This window comes from Alosa sapidissima, chromosome 17 (assembly GCF_018492685.1).
Source record: "Alosa sapidissima isolate fAloSap1 chromosome 17, fAloSap1.pri, whole genome shotgun sequence".
NCBI lineage: Eukaryota > Metazoa > Chordata > Actinopteri > Clupeiformes > Clupeidae > Alosa > Alosa sapidissima.
In genome coordinates this window covers 13,131,770-13,150,481 of record NC_055973.1, presented here as the reverse complement: position 1 = coordinate 13,150,481, position 18,712 = coordinate 13,131,770, and the positions used below count along the sequence as shown (strand labels likewise).

At 43.6% G+C, this 18,712-nt stretch overlaps 1 protein-coding gene across 4 annotated transcripts in view; it reads left to right on the top strand.

The window, feature by feature from the left end:
- The first annotated feature begins 129 nt into the window (after positions 1 to 129).
- Positions 130 to 18,712, top strand: part of stau2 (staufen double-stranded RNA binding protein 2) — a 102,071-nt gene continuing 83,488 nt past the window's right edge. Inside the window, exons 1-6 of one of the 4 annotated variants that reach the window (XM_042067177.1) lie at positions 132 to 396; positions 2,675 to 2,888; positions 3,724 to 3,854; positions 4,813 to 4,972; positions 5,155 to 5,187; positions 6,666 to 6,801. In XM_042067177.1, coding sequence (XP_041923111.1) covers positions 2,684 to 2,888; positions 3,724 to 3,854; positions 4,813 to 4,972; positions 5,155 to 5,187; positions 6,666 to 6,801 — 665 coding nt within the window. In that variant the 5' untranslated portion in view covers positions 132 to 396; positions 2,675 to 2,683. Of the gene's footprint in view, positions 397 to 2,674; positions 2,889 to 3,723; positions 3,855 to 4,812; positions 4,973 to 5,154; positions 5,188 to 6,665; positions 6,802 to 18,712 lie in introns of all 4 variants that reach the window. The other 3 variants (XM_042067179.1, XM_042067178.1, XM_042067180.1) reach the window with 3 other exon arrangements.

Below are 18,712 nucleotides of genomic sequence, written 5' to 3'. Positions count from 1 at the left end.
GCACTGAAGAGAAATTGAAAAGCAAAGTGGATGGCAGCAATCCATGGTCCTGCACAGCTGAGCATAGTGGTAACTAATGTAAACACGCCGAGGACAACTAACCACTTGACCAGTTCCTTTCAGGAAGCAGGACTGTACCATACGCGCAGGGGGAATGGGAGCCAGTTCTGAATTTGCTGTATTTAGAGCTACACCAGCAAGCTCAGCGATAGTTTTTGTTTTTACAAAATAAGCTGTTTGCTTGTGAATTGCCAATTTGTTTCACTCTTAGATTTAACTCCAGTTTGAAGAGAAGGGCAAGGGGACATTTATTATGTGGTCTGTTCCCAGTATCATCAGTTCTCTTTAGTGTTTGCCAATGTTGGAGGTGTAGCTGGGGTCTGGCCCTGGACTAAGGTAAAACAAATTACAATTAAATATGTTCCACCATTGTAGGTCAGTGTGCACGGTGGCTCATTACAGGTTCAGTATTTTTTTAGTGTTGTCGACGTGGTGTAGTAGTCCTCGGCGTTGCATCGAGATTCCATCTGATGTTTGAGATACAAGAGGGGTGCTTTGCTAGCTAGCATTAGCTAACTGTGCAGCCATGATGCCTGCACAGGCATTAGTGTAGTTGCACACCGGTGAACTAACACAGTTGCCAGGAACGTAAAAAAAACAGCCTGACAACATTATTACATTCCTGTCTTACATAAGTCATGCCACGACGCGTTAGTAAACCTATGGTCTAGCCTCTCCTGTGCTGAATATAGTGGTCCGCTCTGTCAATTTTAAGATATGACAGTTAGCAAGCTAGCTAGCAGATCTAACTAGCTGTTTGTGTGTATGGGCATTGCGAGATGCAACCGGCTCACTGAACGAATGACATCAGTTTGCTATTTAGCACAGTGACTCAATTATATTAATAATCATTACGAGCTTTGATGCCAAGATAAGAGTGATGTTCCAGTGTAAATGTCATCTGAGAGGAAGGCAATGGTCTCGCCATCACAGATAACCAATTGTATCTCAGAACAGCCAAAAATGAGCGACTCCTACAGTGGTATTGTGATGACAGTTGTTTGAATCGAATCCATAATGTATGCATTCTAATACAGTGTAATTGAGGCCATGTTTCTGAAAGAATTTGAAGCTCACGGGGCCGCAGTCTTGTGAATTCCTGAATCCTCTTTAGGTTATTTTTTCACACAAACTTACGTCACAGACCACTTGGAGGTGCAAACAATATCGGATTTTTGGTTGATTTGACCATCAGTTACCTTCGAAACAGGCACTTACTTTGGATAGACAATAGAAATACATCATATAGTGATTAACGTCAAAAAAACCTCCGATAGGGTTCTAAAGACATCAAATAGTTACCAAATTAATAGCCATGGTGCCAGAAGTGAACACACATGGATAGCTATAAAAACTGTGCTTTCATTATACAAATAAACACGACAAAATACTTTTATAACCCTTGAGCCAACACCGATCTCAATGGCAGCGTTTGTTTGCACCTCCAACAGCATGGAGTACTACCGGTAATCTAGAAATTCCACAATTCCATTGTGCTCTCGCGAGAACTCTGGATTTCAAGGGTAATGGAGTACCTGGTTACCTCCCAAAAAACACCCTCAAACGCCCACAAATACCCTTATGTTTGTGTGAAAGAATAGGCTACAGTACGAGGAACTGTTCTGTGTCTCTAAATATGGGTTGAATTCTGGTGTGGAGGTGTTCCCCCCTCTTCACACAACCTCCCTGATCTTCCAGGAAATTATGGCTCAGTATGGGGGTAGAGATCTTCTTATTCGAATTCTTGTTCGAATTTCTGCTCAGTTTTTGAGATTTAAATTGATGAAATGGTTCACTACATTACCACATTCTACTGTTGTGTCTTGAAGAATATTTCTTAACGATCACTGATCAATTAGTCATAAGTAGCATCGCTGGTCATAGTGAGTGTGCATTCCCCCCTAATAGATATTCCTGTTAATGTCACCACATTTGTGAAGTACCACCTGTTTGTACTGGATTCCAGAATGAATTGTACATAATTCCATATATTATTATTAGGGTCTCTTAAATGTCTGTCCAGAAAGTGACACTTACCTGGTTCCCTCTGTAAGTAAGGTCATCCAGTGCATGCATACGAGAGCAGGTCTGGTTGTCAGGAGTGCACCTGTGGCCTGTGCTCATGGGTCCTCCTGACCATAATTTAACACTGGGTTTAGCAGCAGTCAGATACCAGTAAAATCCAAGCTCCTCAAAGTTCCTTAGCATGGACTGTGTAGCCACGACCCCTCCCAGTCTCCTGGTCCTTACTGTCTTCCCAGTTTGTATGCACCAGAGAGTAATTTTGTACTGAGTAGATGTCAGTAGTTATGGGAGTATAACATGAATCACATAAAGAGAAGTGAAATACACTCTTTGATGCATGTGGAAAGGTCAGAATGCTCTAGGAAGAAATCCTCCATTTTAGCCCAATACGGATTATATTAACGGATTATATTATATTGAATACACAGTAGAACCATACTGAAGTCTAACCTGCCCCCTTGAATCCTGTGTGTGTGTGTGTGTGTGTGTGTGTGTGTGTGAGAGAGAGAGTGTGTGTTTATATACATGTGTGTGTTTATATATACATGTGTGTTTGTTTACATGTGTGTTTATTTGTGTGTGTTTTCAGATATAGAGCATGGCTCAAGTGAAAGTGCAGACTGCAGCCCCCTTGACTGGGCCTGGCCTGTCCCCCGTGGTGCCCCCAGCCGCCATGCCCAGCTCAGGAGCCCTGAGTCTGCAGCAGCCCCCCTCCATCAACGGCACAGTGCCAGTCCCGACGCCCGCCTGCCCCAGCTCAGCTGCTGGCTTTGTGGATTCTACTGTGTCGGCAAATCCACCAGGTAGCCGCTGCCGCCACCGCTGCGGCCCCTGCCGCTACCACAGCCATGTTGCTATGGTTGCAGCGGCTCCACAGAATACTCATGGTTGCGCTGTCTAACCACACAGTGACCAGTTCCGCTATAGTAGTTATTATATCATTGACAAATAAGTTGTACGTTTTATATGTAGCCACCACTATTATTCACATATGCTGTGGAGTGTATTTGTGTTGATGATGAATGATAACAGTCGTATAATATACTCACTGTTTTATTAGCACCACTCTATTCATTCGAATATGCTGTACAGTGTTGTAGTATTTGTACTGTCATTTATAACAGACATAGAATGGGCTTACTGTTTTATTCGTAAGCAGCACTCTATTCATTCAGATATGCTGTACAGTGTTGTAGTATTTGTATAACAGTCATAGAATAGACCTACTGTTTTATTTGTAAGCACTTTTCAAGTGTTCTAGATATGCTGGACAGTAAGATATGTACATACTAGACTCATCACCATTGCCCAGGCATTCACCATATACCACACAGTAGCCCATATAGGAGTTACAGTATGATGTTCGGAATGATGTCATCAGGAAGGTCCAAACATAAACCCTTTTTCCTTATAGAGATGGTAATAACATGCAGTTTTGGATTTAATATGTTGTTGTTTTTTGCCGCAAATCAGATAATTGCAATTTTACATAAAGGGATTGTCCATTTTCTGTATTACTGTTAAGACAAATTTAGACAAATTTCAGTTGTTGATCATTTAAGATGTGACCGATCAAATTGATGCCATTTCATACCAGTAACAATTCTCCATTGTGCTGCTCTTCATCTATGGTTCCAGGTCCTCCCCAGGAAAACATGGCAAACCCCAAAGAGAAAACTCCCATGTGTCTGGTGAATGAGTTAGCCCGTTTCAACAGGATCCAACCACAGTACAAGCTCCTGAATGAACGGGGCCCTGCACACGCCAAGGTACACATGCTGCCTGAGCCGTCCAGCAGTCTCTCCAACACTTTCTCATGTAAATCAGTTTAGCTGCAGGGGGGTTCAGCAATATTAGTTCAAGCATGATTCTTTTGCTTCCAAGACGTCCTGGTTTGGTTGAAAAGGTACCTTGCTTGGATGAAACGGACTGCCAAAAGAATAAATGCCGCATTTCAGGTGGCAGGACAGAGGCTATCTCCTAGGAGAAGGAGAGGGATACATGAAAGCAAATATGCTTTCTTTTATTAGACAGATTTCAGATTTTGCTTTTAGTTCAAGAGGCTTTTATGCAGAGAGTAAATATGCCATATTGGCAAAAGATCTCTGATGAGACATCTCTATGAGATGTAAACTGGTTCATGAAAATCCTGATTTGAGGTCAGGTGAGGATTTGAAGTTTAAACAAACAAAACAATTTGAGAGATAATCAAAGACATGCATAGGTCCACAATGTTCCATGCTCCATGTTCCAGTATATTCATATGCAATGTGAACTGCAGAATCCTCACAGCTCACTCCATCATTACAGACCTCTGCATTTCAAATATTAAAGCAGTGTGATCATGTTTGAGCATGTCCCTCTAGGTGACTCAGTAATGGAGTAATGCTGGCAGCACTTATGGTAAATACAGGTGTCAGTGTGTTCTGTTTGTATGACCTTTGTCAGACACGGCAAGATTGAGTGAGAAAGGCTGGTTAATGTAGTACTTAACAGCAGTCGTATAACAAGAACTGAATGGCAAGAATAGCAACACATTTGAATTTAGGTGCAGGCATACTTTGAAGCATCTGCATAGATCTCTTCCCTGCCCATCGCTTTGTTCTATGCATTCCAGTATTCTATTTACATTAGTGGTGCATGCTCCATTTACTATATGTGTTCTAGAATCGGCCACTGCTCTTTCTCAGCATTCCCTCTTCTCTCCCCCCCCCCCCCCCACTGCAGATCTTCACTGTGCAGCTGACACTAGGGGAGCAGGTGTGGGAGGCCGAGGGAACCAGCATCAAGAAGGCCCAGCACTGCACCGCCTCCAAAGCCCTGATTGAGAGCACCCTGCCCCGGCCCCTGCCCCGCTCCCCCAAAGTCGACACCAACAGTAACCCAGGTAAGCACCTGCCTCCTTTTCATTTCCCTTCCTGACTTATAAGGTGAAGGGTTTTGTTTTGTTGTGTCCAGAAAGTAGTGCCCTAAACTAGGGAATAGTGTGCCATTTGAGACGTGGCCGTTTAGGCCACCATTGTATGACCTGCCTGCAGGGCACCTCTAATGTTTACTTTTCACCTGTAGAATCTCCCCAAGGCGACCTTGTTGGGACTAGAGGTAGGTATCTGACTGGTTTGACGTATGAGAACACATAACAGTAAACACACTCTGGGGTTAAAGCTCTGCATGCATGCACATGGGATGGTTTTGCAGTTGTATAGTGTGTGGGTGTTTGTGTGTCTAAGGGAGGGTCTTTCTCTTTTGTTGTGTTTTCTGATGCCCAAAAGGTGATATTTGGTAGCTTAGCAATGACAGAAAACCAATGACAGAAAACCAATGACGGAAATCCATAACCTAGGTTTGAATTAGCATGTTAGTCACTAACAGAGGGATGGGTCAAGAGATGGAAATGCATCACACTTGTATACATGCAAAACTGATCATATGCAAGTCAGTGTTGAGCATTGTTGATAACTTCTCTAACCTGTTTTTGGGGTTCTGCTGAAACCATTGAAATGGCAAAGGCAGCTGACAGGTTGAGAGCAGCAGACCCCCTTTTTAGAAAAAAAAAAAAAAACCCAGCTCACTCATTATTAGAGTTCAAAGACTGAACAGGCAAGTGCTCCACATTACCTTTAATCTTTGCTTAATGAGGCTGGGAAAGACGGTAGCTATGCATAGGCCCTGTGTTATGTCTCTTACACATAACAGTCTAACGCTAGTGATCAGTGATTCCTGGTACAGGACAGTCATTCATGTGTGCTTGATGTATGTATGTGTGGTGCCTGGGAAAGTGAGATAAGATGTTTTTTAATTACCTGACGTAGCACAGTAGATGAGTTTCCATTCAACTTTGTAATGTGCATTTTGATCATTAGAATAAGAAACACTTGAAATTTGCATTCTTGTAATGCGCATAAAAATTCAATTCACTAGAGGGTGTTGAAATAACCTTCGATTCTCTTAGACATCATGCGATTAAAGGTGAGGTCAGCGATCATACATGATTTTCAAGGCTATGAAATCTGAAAACAAACAAAGTGGGTGCAGCCTCTCCCTAAAACAAAAACAAAACCCTGCTTGGAGTTTCTTTGGGAATACTCAAGGGAGGGGTGAGCTACCGCTCTGGTGTGTTTCGTTTGGTCGCTGACCCCACCTTTAAAGTTGATGGAAACAGTTTACTTGCATTTGTTGCATTTCTGCCTACATGTGTCTATAAACGTTGCCCTGACGACCTTACGTTTTGATCCCATAGCTTCTCAGAAATTTTCCCTTGATTAGGATAATGTTCATTTCTAATTTGCATATTAGAGTGGATCAAATGCAAGCAGACTTTCATATGCAAATAAGCTGAATAGAAGCCCTTCTAATATTGTCTGTAATGCACAACGTTTCTATGACCCTTCCTCATGTACACTGGTATGCTGGGACAAAAGATCCAGCAAGATCAAGCACAGAATTGGAATAGACACCCACACTGTTGTGAGACATCATGTCAACACATTATGTCAGCAGTGGTACCAATTTGGTTTGTTATGTGTTATATCAATACTATGAGGATGCCCTCCTGTGATGAAAAGTGTTGCGTCTCTTAGGCAGCATCACTCCAACGGTCGAGCTCAACGGTCTGGCCATGAAGAGAGGAGAGCCGGCCATCTACAGACCTCTGGACCCCAAGCCCATGCCCAACTACAGAGCCAACTACAACTTCAGAGGAATGTTCAACCAGAGGTCAGTACCCCATCCCTGTGGCCATTCAGAGCTCATTCATTGCGCTTGTCGTTGCATTCAGAGCTCATTCATTGCGCTTGTCGTTCAGAGCTCATTCATTGCCCTTGTCGTTGCATTCAGAACTCATTCACTGCGCTTGTCGTTGCATTCATTGAAATTCTCCTCTTCGTTCTCTAGCTGTCTTTCCAGTGTGTGCTTGCAAAAAATGTGGCCGTTGCACTGGCTCTCTATATAGGAAGCAGTCTGTGTTTGTATTGGTTTGTTTGTTTTTTTACACTGGTATAAACTGTTGGGATTACTCTAGGGTTGATTGTAATTGTTTGGCTTTTGATATTTTGTCTACCTTTTATTTATTTCTGTGAACTTGTTTATACTTGGTTTTAAAATGCATCTTGGGTGGTTGGATCATATGATAGTGCTTAAAGGAGAATTCCGGCCATTTTTCACATAGATCTCTGTTTCTCAAGGTCGCAGAGTACTGTACAGCTACAGTGCTACACTCTGGGTGCATTATCATAATTATCATCATCAATTTAATAGAGGTGTAAGTGACCACCAAGGTGGACCAACATGCTTTTTGACCCATGTTTTTGTAGTGTAAACACTAGAATGTCAAGATGTAAACAGGCCTGAGGTGGTCCTGGAGTCCTACAGCAGTGGCAACATGTTCAGCAGTGTTTCGGAGAAAAGCTCCCGAACAATGTTGACAAGGCTCTGTTACACTAATATTGGGCAACATATGTTTTATGTGGAGAATTTTAATCACGAGCAAGTAAATTGTCACAATCATTAAACCAGAACACATGGAACCAATCATGTTATTGCCTGGTAACATTTGCCAGAAAGTTGCTCCACATACCATCACCTTAAAATGTCTCATTACTTTCATAGATCTGAAAGAACCTGTTGAACAGCTGAAAGGCTTTTAATTTACTGAATCAGATGTGTTTGTGTCGGGTATGTTAGCAGATTCCATAGCTGAATTGTCCCATAGGCCTTGATCCTCATGGCTGCTCTGCATGCACGTGAATTCCACCGATCTTACTGCTGTGGCTCACTCCCTGGCACGAGGTAGGAGGATGAAGACCAGTGAGGGGCATTGTGGGTTCTCATCCGGCCGACGTCTGATATAGCGTAGATCATTTGCAGTACTGCCTGTGGCCCAGTGACAATAAATCATGTTGAATCAATACGGAATCAAAGATCAACGTATGGCCAAGTGAAGCTGTTCTGGGCTGCCTAGAAGTACACATCCTTGGCTCCTCGAGAGGCCAGGCGTTAAAGAACCTCTCACATGTGGAAAGGATTGAAGCAGCACAGCACCTCCAGTCCCTCAGCGTTTAGTGTGAGGTGCTGCTTTCCTCTACTGCTTTCCCAAAAGCATTGATGAGTAGCTACCTTGGTAAGACAGAGAGTGTTGAAAAAAGGTCTCTATTATTTTTACATAATAATTGGAAGTTGCGTTGGCCCAAAGCATCTGCTAAATACCACAAGCATAAGCACAAACATAAACATAAACATAATCATTGGTAATTGTTCATTGACACTTTAAAGAAATGCAGCCCTGGATGTGAATCATGTCACCCCTCTCCAATGATTCAGTTGATCTGTCTGTTCCCCTTTCTTTCTTAGTGCGTTTTTCTTCATGAATTTCCATTTGACTGTACTCGCCAAGTCTCAGCATTCCGCCGGAGGCTCTCGCTTAATGCTCCCTCACCATGACTTGCGGAATGCTCCAGAGAGAAGTCAATCTTCACCTTATTTAGCTACAGAGATAAGGTTTCAGAAGCACCAGGTCGCTCAGCAGAATTGGAGAGAAAAATGGGTCATCGCCTACTCCCTGGCCCTGCTGCCCTCCGAGGGCTGTACTGTCCAAGTGAAAATTAATGATTCTGCTGGCCTCGTGCAGCGTACCTGAATTACTGTCATCACTCATAACTCAGGGATGTAGGTCAAATCACCAATAATTATCAAAGAGGCAGAAGATTTTGGGTCACTGCAAATATATGTAGAAGTATTTGAGTGGGATATGTATTTAAGATTAACTTGAAATTGAGGCCAATAGCCATAGCTTTGTTCAGGAGCTTTCAGGACTGTTTTTTATATTCAAATGTAACTGCACTATTGCAGTTACATTTGAAAGCATTTCCACTTGCAACCCCCAGGTGGCAGCAACAGCTTATTTAAACTCTCTGACTTGTGTAAGAAGATTTTTTGAACCATTTGGCTATCTTGTTATGCAAATTGACAGACATGTATTTTTATAGCTATACAATCAAGTATGTTATCCTGTAAAAAAAAACATGCTAACCCATTTTGTATCTTACTTCATTTGTCATACTTGCATCACACATATGGCAAAGGCTGTGTGGAGAAGTATGGCACTTGCACTTGCACTATATTGCACTTGTTCTCATGTGAAGGTCGCTCATGTAACCATCTGCAAAACTACATATAAATCACACAGTATGGTAGTTTGTAACTCCTGTGGTGATCTTGAACAGTCTTTCATCTTGGTGGCCTTTACAGAATAAAGTGCTCAGTATCTGGAAATGTACAAAGGTAAGGTGAGAAGAATCACAGGCATATGGCTTAGATCTTAGTCTGTGAGTGTGTGTGTGTGTGTGTGTGTGTTTGTGTGTGTGTTTTCCTTCTTCGTGCCCTCCCCCCTTTTCCCTGTCAATCCAACCTGTCGGGTGTGTAACCCCAAGACAATGAGGAGCCAGGGTGAATTTGATCTTCTGTGTGATTACATCATTTTGCTGCAGAGACTGCTGTAGCTCCGGAGAGGACTGATCTGCGTGTCTGTGTGTGATTTTGTGTGAGATTGTGTGATTTTTTTGTGTGTGCGTACGTGTGTGTACCCCCCCGATATCAGGTGCAGTAGACAGATGTAGCTCTAGAAAGGATGGAGGGGTGTGTGTGTGATTTTGTGTGTGTGCGTGCATGGGGAAAGTCTATGTTTGTTTATGCGCACACATGGGTGTCCCCCTGATGTAAGGTGTAGCAGACCTAACTCTGGAAAGGATGGAAGTGTCAAGAGTGTGTGTGTGTGTGTCTGTGTATATATGTGTGTGTGTCTAATTCTCTAATGTGTGTGTCTAAAGCTCTAATTCTCTCCGCTGACAGGGCACGGTGAATTAAAACATTAGGCAGCTCTATCTTATCAGTGCGTTTAATTTATTGACCACAGAAAAAAGATGTTGAGTGCTTTTCAGCAGCTCCCTTTGAGCTGGTGATAGATTAGAGTATTGAATGGGCCTCTGGATTGACTAATTGGCAACACTTTCGATCACGTCTGCGTGTCATTTAAATGGTATAGATGGAGATATTGATTCCCATAACATGTCCAGTCTTTGATGAAATGACCGTAACGTTGAGAGACCATAATAATTTAGTTAAAGGGTTATGGATTAATGGACTGAATGTATAATGCCGTCTGTATCTACATCCATTCATACATTTAGTGCTCACTTCTATCCCAAAGTAACTTGCAGTGTAAGTCAAGTGTAAATTTAATCAGTGGGACACCTGTGCTTTCTGACCATTAAACATCTGACTTTGCCATATTTAGCTCAGTGAGTTACCAGTTGATGAACTGTACCACACATATTATATGTTTATTAAATGAAGCTGCAGTTGCGTGTAAAATCAGATGTATAGTGCTCTGTGAAGCTGAACACAGCTCAGCAAGTGAGTAAAGGCGTCTCTCAGTGGAAGCAGATTGGAAACAAGTAGCACAGCAGGACGAGCCTCGTTAGTCCGGCCTCGGTCATCTCCGTGGGACACAACATAGCGCTGAACCACACCGGGAGTCGCTCCTCTCTGACCCCCCCCCACCCCCCACCCCCACCCCACCACCCCTTAGTTCCGTTACAAACTGAGTTTGGATTGGCGTCTTTTTTTTTCTGTTTTCTTGTCCTACTTTTTTCTTCCGGGAGGGACTCGTCCTCCTATCCTCTTCCATGGGTACGGCAGTGCCATTATGTCAGTCTTGTGGTTTGCTCAGCTGAAATAGTAATAAGCATAATTGCTGTGGTTGGTCGCCGATGATATTTCCTGCTGTGATGCCGGGCCAGGGCTGGCTCTGGTGTGGGCAGTCTGGGCCAGCGCTGGCCTGTGCTGGGGCTGGGCTTGCCGCTTTGGAAAGAGCGTGAGTCTCGGCGGAGTGCCGCGCTCCGAGCAGGTGGCTAAGCGCTGGCTGTGGCAGAGGTCGCGGCGGTCTGGAAACTTGCGTCAGCGTGCAGATGCTATCTGGAGCCCCGGCTTATTTTCATTCAGATAAAAGTGTAGCGGCGGGGCCGCGCTCGTCGCTGAGAAGCAAATTCTCTCCAAAAGTGGAGCCCGGGTGTTATTGGTCCCCACCCCCCTACATTGAGTGTTTGCTTTGCCTTGGTGATCTTTGATTCCGTATTGATCCAACATGATTTATTGTCTTGTTTTTGTCTAAATAAAATAAATGAATTCAAATGGGCGTCTCGTGTCGCCTTTAATTGTTTTACCTCCTGACGTTGCCATGGGCCCATTTTGTGACATGTTCTATGGACTTAACCTGCCATTTCCTCTCAGTCAGCCTCCCCATGACTTCACACACACCCACACACACACACACACACACACACAGTGAACACACACACACACTGAAACAGTGAACACACACACACACACACAAACAGAAAAAGCAATGAAAAAGCACACACACACTGACGCATGCTGAATGATTGCAGTCACTCATCTCCCAATCACAGAGAGAGCAAGCAAGTGAGAGGCAGGAACCATGCATGGAAAACCCATTCCGACATGTGAGGTGGTCAGACGAGCCTCTTAGGGCAGCGGAAGATTGTCTTTCCTGTTGTTTTAAGAGCATTATCATCTGATGCGTAAGAGTGCATCAGTGTTATGACAGAGGCTTAGTCTTAAGCAACCTGGTTACTCCTGCTCCCTTATTGCTAACTACTGTATTGCGAAATTCACAGGAAAAAAATTGTCATATGACCATTTATAAATTACAGAATTATGCTCAATTGCAATGGGAGTCTTTTCCTCTGTCTGTTCTGGAACTCTCTGTGTTGTATTCAGAACTATGGTTGGAGAGGCACCACCTTGTTACTGTCATTTGCACTTAATGCTTCCAGCCCTCTTGTCTGGAACCCGTTTGTTCTCTGTCCATAGCGAGTGTTTGGGAAATTGTGATGGAACTTGTTACATGGTGCATAGTTTTTCTGAGGTCATTGTAATCCCTGCATCATACTCAAACATCTGTTTGTAAATGTTATAAGACTGGTGCTTTTTATCATTGAGTTCTTCTTTCATGGCTATGGTTGTTGCTATTGGTTGTCCGGGAGGAAATGCCTCATCTTCGGTGCACCTCCATGCTTTGTTACCCATCCTTTAGCGAGCTGCACAATGCTAGCACATGCTCCAAATTAGAAGAGTGCTGAAGTATCGTAAAAGCACCAATTTCTGCCCCTTTCTTTCGAAAATTCTAAAACAAAAATGTTTTTTAATACTTCAAAAAAACATTTGATAAATTAACCTTAAATGTTTCAATAGTGATAGGTGTGTAGATTTGAACAAAATCTGGTTTGGTTCTTAACGGGAGCATTTACGGGATATTTCCACTCGGCACATCAACGGTTAGACCAAGAATTCTTGTCGCGACGCAAAATCAAAATTCCACTGGAGCTCCAAGCGGATTTGTACAGGCAGCCATACAACACTTTTCACAGCTCTTCAAGTCACTGTACAATGTAATTTTCGGTACATAGCTAATTTAGATACACTTATGGGGTGAGTGCTTTCATTTTTTTAGGAATCCGCTGTCTTGGTTTGTATATAAATGTATATTAAGTGACACATAAACGTAAAAGGGCGGAAATAGGTGACTTGCCAATATGATTATTTTTGTATTTGGAGGTGTCAGTGTTTTTCCTCTATGTGAATTTTTCTGTTCAGTGTGTGTGTGTGTCTGTGTTTGTTGCTGTTTTGTGTGTTTGTATGTATGTGTGTGTGTGTGTCTGTTCTGCTCATGTGTGTTTCTGTGTGTGTGTGTCTGTTTGTTCTGCACGTGTGTGTGGGTTTGTGTGTTTGTGTGTTTGTGTGTGTGTGTGTGTGTGTGTGTGTGTGTGTGTGTATGTATGTATGTGTGCACTTGATCTTAGTCCTCCCTTAGAACATGCTCGGTACACCCCTGGAGCGCGACAGGAGAGGCCCATCCGTAGCACCCAGTCATCCATAACGTGTGTGTTGCCTGCCAGCCCCTCCCCTCCCCTCGAGCCTGAGTTGCCCTGAGCTGCCCGCCTGCATGAGAACGCACCCACGAGCTGCACATGTGTGGCCTGCCTGGCTCTCCCGCTTTGGAAATCCAGCTCAAGTTGTGGTAGTGTAGGGGTTGTGGAGTTTATTTCACTGTCAGTCAAAGCAGAGAGCGTTGAGAGTGGAAAAAAGCACACGTAGCCTAGCTCACGAAAATCCTCTGCTTTGAATGTTGGTTTATCCATTTTAGGCTTTCTTATGATGTGTTATGCATGGGGCAGATGTAGCTCGGTTAGTGCAAGACTGTGAGACATGCATAATTTGTAAGCGTGGTTTGGAAAAGTAACATTATCACCAGAATCATACCATTCTCCTGTGTGCATGCCAGACAGAAATACAGCTTGTTTACTCAGTCGCTGGATCTGGTCTGTGAGGCTTCCCATCACATAAATTACCGTGGAGCTCGGCCAGATTGCCAGTAGAATTGTACAAACACTGCAGATCGGCATTAGATTATCAAATGAGTCTTCGTTCTAGGCGACGTTGCGGAATGGCAAATGGAATCCAGAATAAACACAACGTACAGTAGGTTTATGCTGCATTGAGAACTCTCTGCCTTTAATCACGGGGAACACTCTGCATTTTCCCCCCCTCCCTGCTGTCAAGACAAACACGTTTTCCCAAAATGAATCATTGTGTTGCATCGCCATGTTGAATTACAGCTTTCTGATGTTTTTGCACAAGTCTGAAGGCTTGGTTTAGTGGTTTAGGTGTTGAAGCCTAAATATGAGAGCTATCAGGGGCAAGTACCATAAGGGCATTCAGGTAAATATTATGACTTGCATCAAATGGGATGAAAGTCCTCAGTATTATAGGCAAGGTCAGGCCCTTGACCCCCATAACTGCTTGAGAGGTTCTGAATTCAAGCTACTGTACCTGGCAGTGCCTGTTTACATCTTATCCCTCCATCTCTCTCTCTCTCTCTCTCTCGCTCGCTCTCTCTCTCTCTCTCTCTCTCTCTCTCTCTCTCTCTCTCTCTCTCTCTCTCTCTCTCTCTCTCTCTCTCTCTCTCTCTCTCTCTCTCTCTCTCTCTCTCTCTCTCTCTCCCTCCCATCCTTCCATCTCCATCACACACAGGGTCTCACTGTTATCAACATTATCCATTGACCATTTTTGGTTAATGGAGGGATAATGTACAAAAGCGTCTTCTACAGTCAGCTCGTCAGCATTGGCTTGTTGTAGATTGGAGTATTGGCTTGTTGCTTCTACACTGCCTCCCCCCTTCATTCCTGTGGAGAGGTCTACTGTATCAGCTGCCAGGTCAAATGGATCATCCCCCAACCCCCCCCCCCCCCCCCCCCCCCCAACACTACCCCCTCTCCCCCGCCTCCATCTGAAGGTCTCTTGCATCTGAAGACCCTGCTGCTCTGGTCACCTCCTTCACTTTGTTTGTCAGTTGTTGTTGTCATCATGCCCAGAAGAGCATAGGCGTGCTGATGGCTTCCTGTAAAGCAGAACGAGTGGGAGAGGGCACGGCGAGTGGGAAGTGGGAGCATTACGTGCAGACGCTCTCCCTCGCCTTTTAACGCCGTGCTCCGTGAGGATGCTAAGCTGTACTAAACTTGCCGCTGGTGTGATGCTTTTGTGTAAATAAGATATTGCTGCTATCGCTAACAGCTTCCATTAGTGGTTCAAAGCACTTTGTGTGATGTGTAGCCACTGTGGACACCACTTCTTAGAGTAGGTGGATGTGGTCAGGTCTGGCGCGGGTCTAGGAATTGTTCCCAGCAGTTTCGGTAAAAGTCTTGATTGTGTGATTTTATTTCCGCTTTTACCAGAAAAACATACAGTATACAATGACACAGGTTAAGTACAGTTTAAGTACAGTTTTTGTGTGCTCACTATATTGTCTTAAATGGTCAAAATTAGATTGTCAGAAAATCAGTTCACATAAAATATAATTACTTATGAAATTCTGATATAACGCAAAATGTGCTGCCAAAACAGTTCTAAGCCATTCAGTGAATATTGCTGTAATGGGCTGTCATCTAAACGGCTCTGTGTAATCGAGTTGGAGGGATTTCACTGTGACCCTTCGCTTGCCTTCTGCCAAGTCATTTAGAGAGCCCACTTACGGAGAGCAAAGCAAAGAATCATTCTCACATTGGGGGTTTGGACCGAGCTTCAAGGAGCCCTGCATCGCGCTTTCATTTCTCTCTCATCTGCTGAAGGATCAAACCGTAATGATCTTGATTCCAGTTAAACTCTTTGTGCATTGCAACAGAAAGGAGTGTTGATGATATGAGTAAGCATTTACAGCAGCAGACTCCGTTGGCTCGATTTAATATTTTTTCTTTCTTCTTTCTTCTTCCCTTTTTTTCTGGGAAGGAAAGATAAAGATGGACGAAAAATGTGCTGATTAAAACGATGGAGAGGAGGTTTTGCAACCTCCAGCTATCAAACGGGAAACCATAACAAACCGTCAGAGGGGCCGAAGAATTTGGGTTTAATCAACTGTGATTTATGTGACAGGCCACGGGCGAAACTCTCCCCAATCCGTGATTTCCCAACTGACTGCACTGGCACTTTCACCGAAGACACTTATTTTGGGAGAGTTTTGTGAGCTGTCTAAGGCCACTCGGTTCTCCTATGGTGGGAGCCATTAAAGGCCTGAACCACTTCAGAACGGGCACACCACACATCTGGTTCCCGGGGCATGAGTCAGTCATATTCTGTCTTGTTTCGACCTGACAGATTGATGATCTGGGTCGCTCGTTGGCTTGACAGATTTGTTGACGTGCGGATGTTTTAATTATGCCACAGTCACGCAGTGACATCGAAAAAAATAAAAAAACAATGGTAATCCACAGTGTTAAAATTCTCCGAATGGAAAAAAGTGTCTCTGTCCGTCACAACAACAGCGATGGCAGGCAAGCAAACAAAAAACAACAACTCCACAACAAAAAAAGGGGGAAAAAAAAATCAAAGCCAAACAAAAAACACAGGGCCAGAGGGTACCTCTGCTGAGCGAGAGAACCGGATAGGTCGAGCAGAAGAGGTCCGACCAGGGAGGTGAGCTGACCCGACCCCCCCATGGGCCTGGTGGGGGGTTTGATAAACTTCAGCCGTACTTCCTCTCCAAATGCTGCGTTCCCCAGGGGCTCCCCACGGGCCACTGCCTCCCGGAGGCTCGCGCATACCCCCCGATGGTCAGCCTTTTGTGCCCCTGCGTTAGGCAACACTAGGCTGACTAGTCGTGTAAACACACACACAAACACACACACACAAACAAACATACAGTGATGGCCAAAAGTGTTGGCACCCATGCTAAAGTTGACTGAAAAGAGGAATATAAAGTCATCTTTTGGAAATTGATCTTAATGCCTTAAGTGAAAAATGAGGAAATATCTAACCTTTTAAGGACACCAATTTTCTTAGTGAATGAATAATGTATCATAAATAAATAAATGTTCTTCCTTAAAATACAGGGGTCCTAAGTATTGACACCCCTATGTTAAATTCCCATAGAGACAGGCAGATTTTTATTTTTAAAGGCCAGTTATTTCATGGATCCAGAATACTGTGCATCCTGACAAAGTTACCTTGGCCTTTGGAATTAAAATAGCCCCACATCATCACATACCCTTCACCATACCTAGAGATTGGCATGGTGTTATTTCAGTTAGCCTATTAGCTGGTCTGATGCTCATTGAGCTCAATGCAAATCAAACCAGCTAATAGGCTAACTGAAATAACACCATGCCAATCTCTAGGTATGGTGAAGGGTATGTGATGATGTGGGGCTATTTTAATTCCAAAGGCCAAGGTAACTTTGTCAGGATGCACAGTATTCTGGATCCATGAAATAACTGGCCTTTAAAAATAAAAATCTGCCTGTCTCCATGGGAATTTAACATAGGGGTGTCAATACTTATGACCCCTGTATTTTAAGGAAGAACATTTATTTATTTATGATACATTATTCATTCACTAAGAAAATTGGTGTCCTTAAAGGTTAGATATTTCCTCATTTTTCACTTAAGGCATTAAGATCAATTTCCAAAAGATGATTTTATATTCCTCTTTTCAGTCAACTTTAGCATGGGTGCCAACACTTTTGGCCATCACTGTAGACACACACACACACACAAACACACACACACACACAAACACACACACACACACACACACACACACACACGCACACACGCACACACACACACACACAATTGTGCTCCAAAACACTGAGGCATCAACTCAGAGGGAATGCTTTGGAGAAGTTACCAATTCATACAACCACTCATACACAAATACATGTTCTCTTCTCATGTTCTCTTATTCTCAAATGTACAAAACCACGAAGGCCACAAGGCAGCTACAGACGCACACAACAGCAGTAAAGATGCACACTTGTATGAATGCTGCATATGCTATGCAAATGCTGGTAACACTTTACTTGTCAAGGTGGTCATTCATGAAAGGTTTGGTATGAATGTTGAGTCATGTCTCATGAAACAGTCATGAATGCTTTATGTGCAGTTTATGACAGCTGCTATGAATGTGTTATGAACTCACCCATCAAGTAAATTGTTACCCAAATGCTCTATATACAGACACTCACACGGTCACATTCACACAGGCATACAAATACGTACAGATTCAATTTGAAAAATGACCCCAACCTGTCTATTATTTTTTTCGTTTTTATTTCTGTTCCTTTCTCTACTCCTATCTCCCTTTTCTTTCTTTCTCTTCTCTCTTCCTTTCTCTGTTTCTCTTTACAGTGTCTGTCTCTCTTTATGGTGTCAACACACACACACACACACACACACACACACACACACACACACACACACACACACACACACACACACACACACAAACAGACACACTCCCTGACTGAGAGCTCCTTTAGAAATCCCAGGGATAACATCCACAGCTGTGTGACTGTAGAGGGCCTCATCTCAACCCTCAAGGCCATTCACCTCTCTCACAAACATGGACACACATGCGCGCGCACACATATGCCAAATACATTCTCATAAACACACACACACACACACACACACACACACACACACACACACAGACACAGGATCGCCTTGGCGTCATCCGTCCTCTTGTCATGAGAGGCTAGGTCGCTACGGTAACTGGCTTCTCAACCCAGCATCGCTCAGGCCGCTACATCACCTGCTGCCGTGTCATTGTTCCCGTGGAGACCACTAACCCCATGGCAACTCTTCAGCGCTGTCAGGGTCTTCGTCAGACTGCATTCTCTGGCCAGGATGACCACATACTGCAGTTCACATTTGCTCAGCCCCCATAACTGATTTAGCCTACTCTGCTTTATTTGTGTTCACCCACGTTCGTGTGTGTATGTGTGTGTGTATGAAAGTGTTTTTTTTTAATTGGTATGCATGTTGATGTCTTTGGATATTGGTGATTGTGGGTCTGTTAATAGACGTGTTTAAGTGAGCTGTGTGAGTTTGGCTGGTATGTGATTTAACATGGTTGTTTATATGGGTTGCTATATTTGCTGGCATCCATTTTTAGGTTTCCTGATTGTGTTAAATTTTTGTCCCTTGGTCTTGGCTGGTGAGCAGTTAAGTATGTTGACAGTGTAGTTGTGTCCCCCATGTATCTTGAATTGTGTTTG